At 49.6% G+C, this 13414-nt stretch overlaps 1 protein-coding gene across 4 annotated transcripts in view; it reads right to left on the reverse strand.

Annotated features, from left to right (window-relative positions):
- Positions 1–1352: 1352 nt before the first annotated feature.
- The window catches only part of PRKD2 (protein kinase D2), a 34166-nt gene continuing 22104 nt past the window's right edge, over positions 1353–13414 (reverse strand). For all 4 annotated transcript variants that reach the window (XM_081807156.1, XM_081807157.1, XM_081807154.1 and 1 more), the window contains exons 15-19: positions 13091–13252; positions 9691–9789; positions 4930–5197; positions 2173–2258; positions 1353–1848 (exon numbers count right to left, since the gene is read on the reverse strand). In XM_081807156.1, the coding sequence (XP_081663282.1) occupies positions 1612–1848; positions 2173–2258; positions 4930–5197; positions 9691–9789; positions 13091–13252 (852 nt within the window). In that variant the 3' untranslated portion in view covers positions 1353–1611. The remainder of the gene's footprint in view (positions 1849–2172; positions 2259–4929; positions 5198–9690; positions 9790–13090; positions 13253–13414) is intronic.

A 13414-nucleotide genomic window follows, 5' to 3' on the forward strand; every position in this document is an offset into this window, starting at 1 on the left:
TGTCTCTCTGTTGTCTACCCCCTTGGATATTAGGCCAGTCAGTTTTAGAGGGAGAGGCATTGAGGATGCAGTCCAAGAGACTCCAATATTTCCCAATATTATTAGCTCGAATTATGCCTCAAAGGCATTCTTGTTCATTTGGAGATCCTCATTGACTGAGGCTCATCTGAGCCTCTTTATTTTATTTTAAAGATTTTATTTATTTGAGAGAGACAGAGGTAGCGACAGAGAGCACGAGCGGGGTGGAGAGGGAGAAGTAGGCTCCCCGCTGAGCAAGGAGCCTGAAGTGGGGCTCGATCCCAGGATCAACCTGAGCCAAAGGCAGACACTTAACCGACTGAGCCACCCAGGCGCCCCTCTGCGCTTCTTTAAATCAAAGAGCTGTAGCTCCGGAGCCAACCAGCAGACGGGCTAGCTAACATACATCAGGAAGCCTCAGAGAGTAAGCTCCCTGTACTAGCCCATTTTTCCAGGGTTCAGGAAAGTCTTTATGGTGTGTAAGTCTGAGTGTTTAGAAAGGGCTTGTTTCGGTGCATGCTCCAATCGCTTGCCCTCAGCTGTGACAATGAGGAGCTGGAGAATCTGGAGGTCAGGGGTCAAAGGTGGAGAGATGTTCCCTCGGCCTGCAACCTCAGAGCCAAGATGAGGTGTGAGAAGTCAGATCAGAAGACCCACCTTCCTGACCCTCAGGCTCGCTCAAAGCTGCCCCACCCTTCTGGACTCCCCCATCCCAGTCTCACCCCCCATCTGCCTCTCCACGGGATGGTGAACCCCCTGAGGGAAGGGTCTGGGCTGTCTCAGTCACCACCGTGTCCCCAGCATCACCCAGCACCCAGCGTGACGAATGAATTAGTGAATGAGCACATTTGGTGTGTAGAGAAGTCATTGCATCAATTTAAAATACTAAATATTGTGGGTCAGGTTTCTACTATGGACCAGACTTGTGCTAATGGCATTGTAGTTATTAGTAGTTGTGATTAGTAGTAATACCACTGACCAAAAAAGTGGATCAAACAAGCCATGGGATTACTTTGCTCTAAACCCTCTATCCCTCTAGTCATGCTCCTCCATCCATCTATCTTCCCTTCCTGGCATACTCGTTCCATCTCGAACTCTTCTTGCTTTTCTCTTCCCTGTCCTCCTTATGCTACCCTTCCTATCTTCCCCCTTCTAGTCCTCCCTCTTGGCAGTCCTCCCTCCAGATTTCCCACCCCAGTTGGTCCTCCTTCCAGAACTCCTCCGCCTTCAGCCCCCTCTCTCCCACCTCTCCCATCCCCCCTCCCTCCCGCCTCATTCTCAGACAGCCCTCTTTCCAGGGGAACTCCATCTTGGTGAATAACAGACTCATGATGGAGAGCGCGGTGTGGCCAGAGACCAAGGCCACGGGGCCACAGATGAGTTCGTTTTAATTGCTGGGGAATTCAGGTTGGAAATAACTATCCCTGACCCGCCACGGGCCCCCGCCCTGCTCCTCTCCTGGGGTGTGTCCCATCCATCTTGGGCAGGAAGCGCTTCTGTTTAGAACAGTTCCTCGCTGAGACGGTGCAGAGGGGCGCTCTCCGGGGACCAGAGGACAGCATCATGGGGCAGCCAAGGTGGGAGCACGACGCCTCAGAGGATGCTGATGCGCTCGGCCAGCCCCTGCATCTCGCGGTCCTGCGGCGGGAGGGCCCCACCGAAGTCCCCACCGAAGTCCCCACCAAAGTCCCCATCGGGGGGCAGCCCGGGCCCGGGCAGAGGGTGCTCTGCCACGAACTGCTCCCAGCGCGCGTCGTCACTCTCGTGCGTGATGTACCGCTCGCCCATCTTCCCCTCCAGCTCTCGGAGGTCCAGCCACGTCTGGTACTCCTGGGCCCGGGAGAACAGGGGTTAGCTTGCACAGAGCACGACCCATAGCGGCTGAGCTGAGCCCCTGCCCTGCCAGTGACAGGCCCGGGATCAATGAAGGGGAAACCACACCCTTCGCAACCTGCCCAGCCAATAGAAATTCAGCTCCGCCTCCTTCTACAGCCCAGCCAATAGGAGGCTCAGCCACTCTCCGGATCCACGGAAAATTTACCTGCAGCCTTCACCACCTACACAGCCAATAAGCCGTCGGGCTCCACCCCTTCCTCCAACCCAGCCAATGAGACCTCCCTCCCCTTTGCTCTCAAGCCCCGCCCCCTGCATCACCTGTAACCAGGGGTGGCTGAGAGACTTGTCCACGCTGTAGCGCTTGCGCATCTTCACCTGCAGCAGGTTGTTGATGAGGTCAATGGCTGCGCGGGAAGGAGACAGACAGTTCAAGCCCTGCGCGGTAGGGACCGCCCCTCCTCCAACAGGCCACTCCAGCCGACCTGCTACCATCCTGGCCTTCCTTCTGCCCTGGCACCAATCTCTCACCCACTCATTTCCTCATTAAATTACCATCTTGTCCACCTCTCCCCCGACGTTGCATACACACTAGCTCCTACATGTCTTCACCAAGCCTCTCCCTCAGTTTCCCCATTCCTATGTCACCTCCATAAGTTTTGTCATACAGAGGTACACACAGGTACACCTGTAGTATTCTTCACTTATATTTTTCTTTAAGCCAGGGGCGCCTGGGTGGCTCAGTTGGCTGGGCGACCGACTCTTGATTTCGGCTCAGGTCATGATTTCAGGGTCGTGGGATTGAGCCCTGCATGGGGCTCTGTGCTCAGCGTGGAGTCGGCTTGAGATTCTCTCTCTCCCTCTCCCTCTGCCCCTCTCCCTGCTCACACACGCTCTCTCTCTAAAATAAATAAATAAATAAAATGTTTTAAAAAATATTTCTTTTTCTTTTTGGTAATTTTTTTTTAAAAGATTTTATTTATTTATTCATGAGAGACAGAGAGAGAGAAGCAGACTCCCAAGAAGCAGGGAGCCCGATGCGGGACTCGATCCCAGGACCCTGGGATCATGACCCGAGCCGAAGGCAGACGCTCAACCGTCTGAGCCACCCAGGCGCCCTATTTTTTTTTTTTTAAGCCAAACCATTGGCCCAAGATATACGGTGAAGAGGACGATGCAAGTTAAAAAGCAGCATGTATAGTACACTACCACTTGTGTAAAAGGAGGAAATAAAAGAATATATGTCCATATATTTGCTTGTACATATTTAAAAGATTTGTAATAGCCATTGCCTTTGGGAAGAATGGCAGACAAAGGAGTGAGAGAGGATTTTCACTGCCGACCCTTCTGCATATTTAAAAATTTGAGTCACGTCAGTATTTGATCAAAGCAAAAATCGGTAACATTTGGCTTTAAATCACTTCACTTTTTAAAAATTCATTTTCCCCTTGAAAAACTTAAGGGGTAAATAAATTTATTTGTAATGGAAATATTATATCACCCCGGCCAATGAAAATCCACTTGCCATGTTCACAAAAATAAAATGAAAATAAAACAACATTATTAGAAGGCAGTCAGTCAGTGGTTTCCTGCTGAGGCTCAGAGATAGGCCTGTTCTTTAGGAAAAGAAAAATTAGCGAGTGTCAGGCATTCAAGACAAGCCGGCACTCATCCGAAGCTGTCTCCTTGATCAGAAGCCTTGAAGGACAAGGCCTCACTGTGTGAACCCCTCTGAGTATAGGTCTTGTCCACACGGCCTCCCTCACACATGTCCATCCACACCAAATTCATTCTCGCATACCTGATGCACTTTTATTGAGACTCCTGAGCAGGTCCAAAAACACAACGCTGAGGACCTCCAGTATTACTCCAGTCCTCGTGAATCCATTCTTATCACTTAGTGCTTACCTCTCTTGGGCCCACTGCTGCCACCTTTTCCTGCACTAACCCCCATGTCATCCCCCTCTCTGCCTGCTCCATGAGGCCATATCCCTCTAGGTTCCTTCCCTCCTCAACAACCTTCTTCCCGCACGACCCCTTATTTCCAACTCATCCCAGTATTCCCAGAGCCTGGCACAGTCAGTACGGGGCCCACAGTAGGCACTCAACATGCTTGTTGAATAAACTGTTATGAACAGTGATTGTCTTCCTAACCTCCCTCCCATCCTCTGTCTTCCTGAGCTCCCGGCTCTAGGGCCTGCCCCTTGTTCTTACAGCTTCCTAACATGCCCCAGTATCTTAGCCCCACTGTAGGCCCACCCTCACACCTGTTCGGGCCCTAACATTATAGGCCTCCTGAGGGAACTTTCTGAGGCCCAAGTCACAAGCCCCAGTACCACTAGCCGGCCACAACAGCAGAGCCCCTGGATCCCAGTGTCCGCCTCGGGCCTGACTCCCCTCTCCTTGCACCCGACCCTTAAGCTTCCCCCCACTCGCTCCTCTTCACAGGTCCAGGTGATTTTGGTCTCAGGATGGGTCTTTCTGGGCAGCCTCAGAAACCTTCCATGACCCTGCCCCTCCTCTTGCCACGCTCCTAAACCAGGCCCCTTCATCACCGGACCTGTCCCCGGTCCCAGGCCCAAGTCTGCCCAGCACCCAGCAAATTAGCCCGGTCCTTGTTCCTCAACCCTGCCCTCCGGCACCACTGCTTTTGCAAGGCTAACCCTTTCGGGGTCGTAGCCCCAAAGACTCCAGGCCCCAGCCAATGCCTTGGGAAGAAGGATCCGCCCCTTCTCCTGGCCACCCCAGCTGTATGGCTTCCTCAGGTCCAGTAGTCCCTCTCCTTGTCCCGCCTTAGACAGGCCAAACCTTGTTCGGCCCCCAAAGCGCCAGGTGTCTGTCTCAGTGCTTCTGGAGCACTTCGTTTCCTGTGAACTGGGAACTAGGACTGACTAATTCCATACACACGCCTGAGTCCCTCTGCCCCAAGCTTCCAGGTCCAAGGTACCGCACCGTTTAAAGGACCGCCCTCCCTGTGGCCCCACCCACCGCCAGGCTCCACCCCCGCAGCCTGGATGTTTCCGGGCCCACCTCTCTTATGGCCCCGCCCACTCCTCGCCCCATCCCGCCCCCACCCACCTCCGGAGGAGATGCGGCTCCAGGGGCAGGCTGGGTACATGAAGGCGGCGTTCTGGATCTGGTCTTTGATGTCCTCGTCCTCGTTGAAGGGGAACGTGCCACTGAGGCTGACGTACATGATCACGCCCACCGACCACATGTCCAGCGAGCGGTTGTAGCCCTGGTTGAGCAGCACCTCGGGCGCCAGGTAGGCAGGGGTGCCCACCACCGAGCGCCGGAACGACTTCTCGCCGATGATGCGCGCGAAGCCGAAGTCACACAGCTTCACCTGCAGAGGGCGTGGGGTGGAGGGTCCGAAGGAGCGTTAAGGCTGCCCCCCGCCCAGTGACCCAGCCCCACGCCCTCCATGGCGTTCCAGAGAAAACTGAGTTTCTCCTCTCACTGGTCGACGGACCTTGGTCGAGTGACTTCCTCCCTGTGCCTCAGTTTCCCATGTATGGAAACTGTTTCCTCAGTATGCCACGAGCGCTTAATAAATGCCACCTGTCCCTGTACTTCCGCCACATTGAACAGGTCTCTTAACCACCTCGTGCCTCTATTTCCTCTTTTGCACAACGGTGATCTGAAAACTCCCTACCTTAAAGGGTGGTTGTATGGGTTGAATGATTAAATACATGGAAAGTGCGGGGCTCAGTGTCTGGCTCAGAGAGAGCCTCACTGGTCTCAGGGGCAGGAGCTGATTTCTCTCCGCCCCAGCCGCGTCACCTGTATCAGGGCTGTTAATAGCAGCTTCCTCTCAGGCTTCCCTGGGGATTAAATGGGACCCCCGCGTGTAAACCGCCGACCGTGATGGCCAGCAGTCGGTAACAGGTATACGCCCACCTTTCCCCTGATGGTGGAGGCACTCAAGGGTCACAGACAGGCTTTGGAGCCAGCCACACCCAGGTTCAAGGTCCTGCTCTCCTTCCTACCAAGTTCATAGGCAGTACCACCTCTGTGCTGCCATCTCTGTTCATGTATTGTTCCTCCCCTGCTCAAAATCCTTCTGTGGCTCACTATGGCTCTCCAGATGGAGTCCAAAACCCTTGAAGCCCCAAGCCTCTGTTGCCTGCCCTCAAAAACAGCCAGAGCCCAACCACTGACTCGATGTGACAGCCATACTGTCCTGTCCTAAGATCCTTTCCTTTTCAAAGATCCACTCTTTTCTCCAGATGTTACAATGGAATATTACTTGGCTGTTAAAAGAAACAGAAGGACTGATCCATGCTACCACATAAACGAGCTCTGAAAACATGAACTAAGTGAAAGAAACCAGTCACAAAGGGCCACATATGCTATTACTGAATGTTCTGTTCATACAAAACGCCCAGAAGAGGCAAATCTACAGAAAGTCAATTCGTGGTTGGGATGAGGGGTGGTGGGTTTGGAGGATGATGTCTAAGGGGTACAAGGGTTTGTTTTGGGGGGTGATGAAATGTTCTAAAACTGATTGTGGTGATGGTTGCACAACTCTGTGAATATACTAAAAGCCACTGAATTGTATACTTTTCTTTTCTTTTTTTTTTTAGATAGGCTCCATGCCCAGCATTGAGCGCAGTGTGGAGCGCAATGTGGGACTTGAACTCACGACCCTGAGATCAAGACCTGAACTGAGGTCAGGAGTCGGATGCTGGGGCACCTGGGTGGCTCAGTCGTTAAGCGTCTGCCTCCAGCTCAGGTCATGGTCCCAGGGTCCTGGGATAGAGTCCCGCATCGGGCTCCCTGCTCAGCGGGAGGCCTGCTTCTCCCTCTCCCACTCCCCCTGCTTGTGTCCCCTCTCTCTCTGTCAAATAAATAAATTAAATCTTAAAAAAAAAAGGGCGCCTGGGTGGCTCAGTCGTTAAGCATCTGCCTTCTGCTCAGGTCATGATCTCAGGGTCCTGGGATCAAGCCCCACATCGGGCTCCCCGATCGGCGGGAAGCCTGCTTCTCCCTCTCCCACTCCCCCTGCTTGTGTTCCCTCTCTCGCTGTGTCTCTCTCTGTCAAATAAATAAAATATTTAAAAAAAAAAAAAGTCGGATGCTTAACCGACTGAGTCGCCCAGGTGCCCCTGAATTGTATACTTTGAATCAGTGAATTATATAGTGTGTGAATTATATCTCAGTAAAGTTGTTTAAAAAAAAAGTACAGATAATCCTGCTACAAGGGCCTTTGCCTGGGCTGTTCCCACTGCCTGGAATACTTGTCCATCCAAAAAACGGACTCCTACTCTTTCTTCAGAGTGATTTTTTCCTCTGACCCTCCAAATGGGCTATACAGTTATGTGAGCTCAGAGAACCACGTCACAGAACTCATTACAGATATAATTCTATTTTTTGACAACATGATCAACATTTGCTCTTCCCTCTGTGATCTGTGCTGACCAATATGGTGGCCACTGGCCCCTTGTGGCTACTGAGCACTCGAATGTGGCAAGAGCAACTGACAAATTAGTTTTTATTTTATTTAATTTTCATTAACTTACGTTTAAAAATTGATCCTATATTACATGCCAGGCTGCCACTAACAACTGAACGACTTCCAGAAGCAGAAAGAAACCATGAGGTTGATGTAAGCTGTTTCCACTGGGAGTCAAAATCTTTTACCCTTCCAAAATAAATGTTTTTGTGTTGTTGCTTTTTTTGAAGATTTTATTTATTTATATTTGCTAGAGAGAGAGAGCATAGGCGAGAGAGAGTGAGCGAGAGTACAAGCAGGGGGAGCTGCAGGCAGTGGGAGAAGCAGGCTCCCTGCTGAGCAAGGAGCCTGATGCGGGACTCAACCCCAGGACCCTGGGATCATGACCTGAGCCGAAGGCAGACGCTTAACAACTGAGCCACCCAGGCGTCCCTTCCAAAATAAATGTTAATGAAAATAATATCATCTTTTACTAAAAACAAAACAAAACAAAACCAACAGGGGTACCTGGGTGGCTTATTTAGTTAAGTGTCTGCCTTCAGCTCAGGTCGTGATCTCTGGGTCCTGGAATCAAGCCCTGTGTCGGGCTTCCTGCTTCTCTCTCTCTCCCCCTGCCCCTCCCCTTTGCTCGTTCTTTCTCTCTCTAAATCTCAAATAAATAAAATCTTTAAAAAACAAACAAACAAAAAGACCCTAGACTTAGTTATTGGAAAACTTTTAAATATGCTTGGAACAACTTGGATATGTCAGTCTACTTTTTCAACTGCTAATTTTTTCAAATCTAAGCACAAAATCAAATATTTCTGATAAAAATTTCACATCTGAATTGAGATGTGTCCTAGGTGTTAAATACCAGATTTTGAAGGTGTGGTATAGAAAGAAAGAACATTTCATTAATAACTTTTATGTCAATTATACATTAAAATGATAATATTTGAATATACTGGGATAAAGTATTATTATTAAAGTTAATATCATCAGGGGCTCCTGGCTGGCTCAGTCAGTGGAGCCTGCAATTCTTGATCTCGGGGTTGTGGTTTGAGCCCCACACTGGGGGTAGAGATTACTTAGAAATAAATTTTATTATTTTATTTTTTTTTAAGGTTTTATTTACTTATTTGTGTGAGAGAGACAGCACAAGCAGGAGGGAGGGGCAGTGGGAGAGGGAGAAGCAGGCTCCCTGCTGAGCAGGGAGCCCCATGCGGGACTCGATCCCAAGACCCTGGGATCATGACCCCAGCCAAAGGCAGACGCTCAACCAACTGAGACACCCAGGCGTCCCAGAAATAAATTTTAAAAAATCTTTCAAGTTAATGTCACCAGTTTCTTTTTCCTTTTTTAAGTGTGGCTACTAAAATGTGGGATCTGGTATCCCTAGATACCAGCAGCACCCCTCCCCACCCCCCAACAGCTGTGACAACCAAAAGTGTCTCCAACATTGTCACATGTCCCCTAGGGGGCAAAACCGCTCCAGCTGTAAACCACTGGTAGAGATGGATGTTCCTTGGCCATAGAGAGGAGATGTCTTTGCTTACTACAGTTCCTGATGCCCCCACAGGGAGCTTGGCTCTTAGTAGGCACACAGCAATTCTTAGTTGAATAAAATGAACCTCTGGCTTTTGAAATGAAATGAACTCAGTGTTTGCAAAACACAGATCATAAAGCAAAAGCTTTACAGGATGTGGAAGGGCCACATGAGAACCTGTAGGCCCTTAAACACAGTAGGCATTTAATAAACTGTATCTGTTATAATCGTCACCACTACCCAATCTGGTTCTGCCCCTGGGGGGTGTTCTCACCGCCCAGTCCCGAGGCTCATCAGAACTGTTTTCCTAACAGACCCACAGAGGAAATTACTAGTTGTCCCCCAATATCTGTTCTCCATTTTCCCCTTAATAATAAAAATCTTGAATTGAACGGGTCACAGGGCCACGCAGAATAAAGACTACATCTCCCGGCCTCCCTTGCAGCCATCCATGCCACGTGATCTAGTCCTGGCCAATGGGATGCTAGAAGACGTGCCTTGTAAAGTTCCACACCGTCTGGGAAGGAAGGGGGTGTGTCCATTTCCTTCACCCTGTTTCTTTCCTCCTTCTCCCTCCTACTATCTTGTCACATGATGGGGACCATCATGAACCATGAAGGCTAGAACATCATAGAGAGGCCAGAACAAGACAGCCGGAGCCAAGTACCTGACCCTAAGGAACTGCTTTTTCAACCTCAAAATGCTTATGCTGGACCCTATATGAGTGTGAAACAAGCGTCTGTTTTATTTAAGCCATTGTTATCTTGAGTCTCTGTGTCCAATTATCCTGATTCATACAATCCCCACCTGCCTCCAGTGTTAGCTGGACTTCCCCAAATCAAGCTGGGACATGACTGACCTGAGGAAAGGGGTCGGCTGATGCCAACAACACGTTTTCCGGTTTCAAGTCACAGTGGACGATGTTCTTGAAGTGAAGGTGTCTCAGAGCCACCAGGATCTGAGGGGAGGAGGTGGGGCCGGTAAGAAAGGTAGAAAGCTACCTGCCCCAGATTCTGCCACCAGCCCTCCAAACCCCATCCATGCCCTCTCTTTGTACCCCTGAAAATGCCCCCCAGGGCCAGGGGAGGCATTGGAGCCCCAAATAAGAATCTCAGAACCCAGGGCGCCTGGGTGGCTCAGTTGGTTAAGCGACTGCCTTCGGCTCAGGTCATGATCCTGGAGTCCCTGGATCGAGTCCTGCATCGGGCTCCCTGCTCGGCAGGGAGCCTGCTTCTCCCTCTGACCCTCCCCCCCTCATGTGCTCTTTGTCTCTCTCATTCTCTCTGTCTCAAATAAATAAATAAATAAATAAATAAATAAATAAAAATCTTTAAAAAAAAAAAAGAATCTCAGAACCCCAAAACCATGACTCCCGAGATAGGAGTTGGATAATTCCAGAAATGTTCGACTGGAGCAGTGGGTTTGGGAAGAGCCTGAGACCCTCTGGCATGTGGATAGCTCCTGACAAAAAAGAGCTAATATGAGGCTCCTGGCTGGCTCAGTTGGCAGAGCTGGCGACTTGTGACCTCCTGGGTCATGAGTTCGAGCCCCACCCTGGGCCTGGAGTTTACTCTAAAAAGGGGGGGGGCAGGGTTATTAGTAAAGTAGCAGCCTTTAAGAAGGTACTATTGTGTGACTCCATTTTAAAAAAAACTCTAATGTGAAACAGTACAAATACCAATATGATCTACATTATATATTAAATGCAATACTCTTAAGAGGCGGGGGGACTCTAGAGCCGGCCTACCCAGGTGGAAAACCCAGCTCTACACTCACTAGCTTGTGGCATCGGGCAAGCCACTTTAACTCTCTGGGTCTCAGTGTTCTCACCTGTAAAATAGGGGGTAATAAAAGTACCCATCCTCAGGGGTCGCTGCGAAGTTTAAATGCGTTGAGGCATAGAAAGTGCTTAGGACAGTGTCTAGCACAGAGCAAACACTGCATTAGCTGCTACTATTGTTGGCACCTGGTCCTCTTTCTGGGATGGCCTGTGGATGAACCTATTTCTGTGCGCATTTCAAATAGAGCTTTTCCAGCTCTGTTAATTCAAGAGTATTCTATGATGGCAAGGTGAGCTGCTTTGCAAAACAAAAAGCAAAAAAATGGATACAATTTCCAACCACTTTATCTGTGGACACTATGATCTTCCTTGATTCTGTGTAATCCTCAGGCTGCGGCCAGGAAACTGAGATCCACGGTGTGTATGTACCTCTTTTCCCGACTTCCTGTTTGTTGACCACCCTCCCTCCCCTACTAGTACCTGAGGAGAACAAAGAGGGCAGGTTGGAAGCTAGACAGATCTGGGTTCAAATCTCAGCCAGACCGCCACCGAGCTGTGTGACCTTGGGCAGGACATGGACCCTCCCTCCACCTCAGTCTCCTCATCTGTAAAATGGGGTGCTAGTAATACCTACCTCAGAGGGCAGTTGTGAAGCATAAACAAGCCCATGAGGTAAAGGGCCTAGCACAGGACTTGGGGTGGGACAGACAAGAGGCGGAAGGTAGAAATCTGCAGAGAGAGAGAGAGAGAGAGAGGGGAGCACAGGCAAAAAGAGAAGGAGAGATGGAAGACCAGAAAGAGAAACCAACCAGTTGCTGAAGGCCGGCAGTTCCCTCTCCTGAAGTCTGGATGAGCCTGCCTCAGTGGGCTTCTCTCCCCACCCCACAAGCCAACCTGATGAAGGCACAGTGCTGGGGAGAGCAAGGGTGCCAGGCCTGCATAAAGGAAGAGCAGCACAGGGGACTTTGCAACCAAGAGAACAAGTCCCAGAATCAGGTGAGGGACCAGCTGGATGGGAAGGCCTCTCTAGGAAGGCTGTAAAACCCAGAAGCCATGAAAGGCAACATTTAACGTTGTGAAAGTTAAACTCTTTATGGCAAATGAAAGCCATGAATGAAATGAAAAAGAAAACAAATACAGGGATAAAAAAAATTGAACAACACAAGTGACAAGGATCCAGTGTCCCTCATATACAAAGAGCTCTCACAATTCAATAAGAATAATCCAACTGAAAAATGGGCAATGGGTATAAAAAGCACAGGCCAATAAACATAGGAAAATATGCTCAACCTCACCCATAATTTTTAGACTGCCAAATGAAGCCACATGAAGTATTATGTTTCCACCTATAAGACTGGTGATTATTTTATCCAGAGTTAGTAAGGAGTGAGGAAGTAGACATCCTCAAACTATTGTTGAGAGCAGACTGAAAAGGATTTTAGACAATAACTGGGCAGCATATTTTAAAAAAATCCTGAAGCACATTTCCCTGGACTCAGGAGTCTATCATCTGAAACGTGTTCTATGGAAATTCTCCCACCAGAGCTCAGCAGTGTGTGTAGAGATATTCACAGGATGTTGTTTGTAAAGGTGGAAAAGTGAAAACAACCTCTGTACTCAGCAATTACAGGACTCGGTGATATCCATCATGGGATACAATTCAGAAAAAGAGGCAGCTCTACGTACCGAAATAGAATAGCCTTCCAGAAGTACTATTAAAGTGAAGAAAGAGGCGGAACAACACAGAGGTGACACGAATTAGTTTGACATTACTAGTAAAAGCCCGGATCCTAGGTGCACATCCCGCCAGCTGGGCAAGTTACTTAAAGTCTCTGAGCCTTGTTTTTTTCCGACTCAAAAACAGGAGCAATCATGGCCACTACCACATGGGTTGCGATGCAGATAAAATGAGTTAAAACAGTGCCTGACACACCGTTAGCATCCCCCATCCCCACCCTGCCCACTCTGGGTGATCGTTGTCCAGGCCTGGGGCTATCTTGGTCACAGCTGTGTCCCCAGCACTGCCTGGCATGCAGCCGGGAACAGAGCAGGGGAAGAGGGAGAGCTTGGTGAACCACCCAAGAAATGGATGAATGAGCTCCCCACAGAAAGGCCTCCCTCCCCTTCCCTTTTCCTACATGAATATAGTCAGGCCTTAGGGAATCTCATTCTATAAAGGAATAAAAAATATAACATAATCATTTCTGATTTTTCTATACTAATAACTATAATTATCACTACTGCTCTATTCTTTTTATCATTTTATTATTTTCTATTGTTATTACTCTTATTACTCTACAGTCTGTTCTATTATTACTCTTTCGAAATTATCGTTCTATTATTTTTTCTATTGTTGTTATTATTACTCTCTATTTTTTATTATCTGCTATTAGGACTCCCACCAGTGTCTGCCTGAGCTGGGCGCAGGGCAGGTGGGGAGCCAGGCGGAGGTGGGCAGAGGGCAGGGGGGCGGGTGCACCTGTGTAATGAGGAACTTGGTGAGGCGCTCGGGCAGCCGGCCCTTCTCACTGGAGAGGATCATCTCCAGCATGTCCCCGTGCAGCTTCTCCATCACCACAAACACCTTCTCAGGTGTCTCAAACATGCAGTCCAGGTTCACAATCCCGGGGTGCCGCAGACTCTGGGGTGGGGATGAGGGGTAGGGTAGCAGTCAGGGTCCAGGTCACCCGTGAACTTGGGACCCCAGAGGCGAGCCATGGGAGCAGATGGATGACAAATAAGAAGGATGTCCCCGGAGGGTCAGCAGCTCCTTCCCTGGGGGCGGCAATGGGGGAGGAGGGAG

The sequence above is a fragment of the Leptonychotes weddellii genome, chromosome 16, assembly GCF_054177405.1.
Source record: "Leptonychotes weddellii isolate Sample4059 chromosome 16, ASM5417740v2, whole genome shotgun sequence".
In the NCBI taxonomy this organism is placed as follows: Eukaryota; Metazoa; Chordata; class Mammalia; order Carnivora; family Phocidae; genus Leptonychotes; species Leptonychotes weddellii.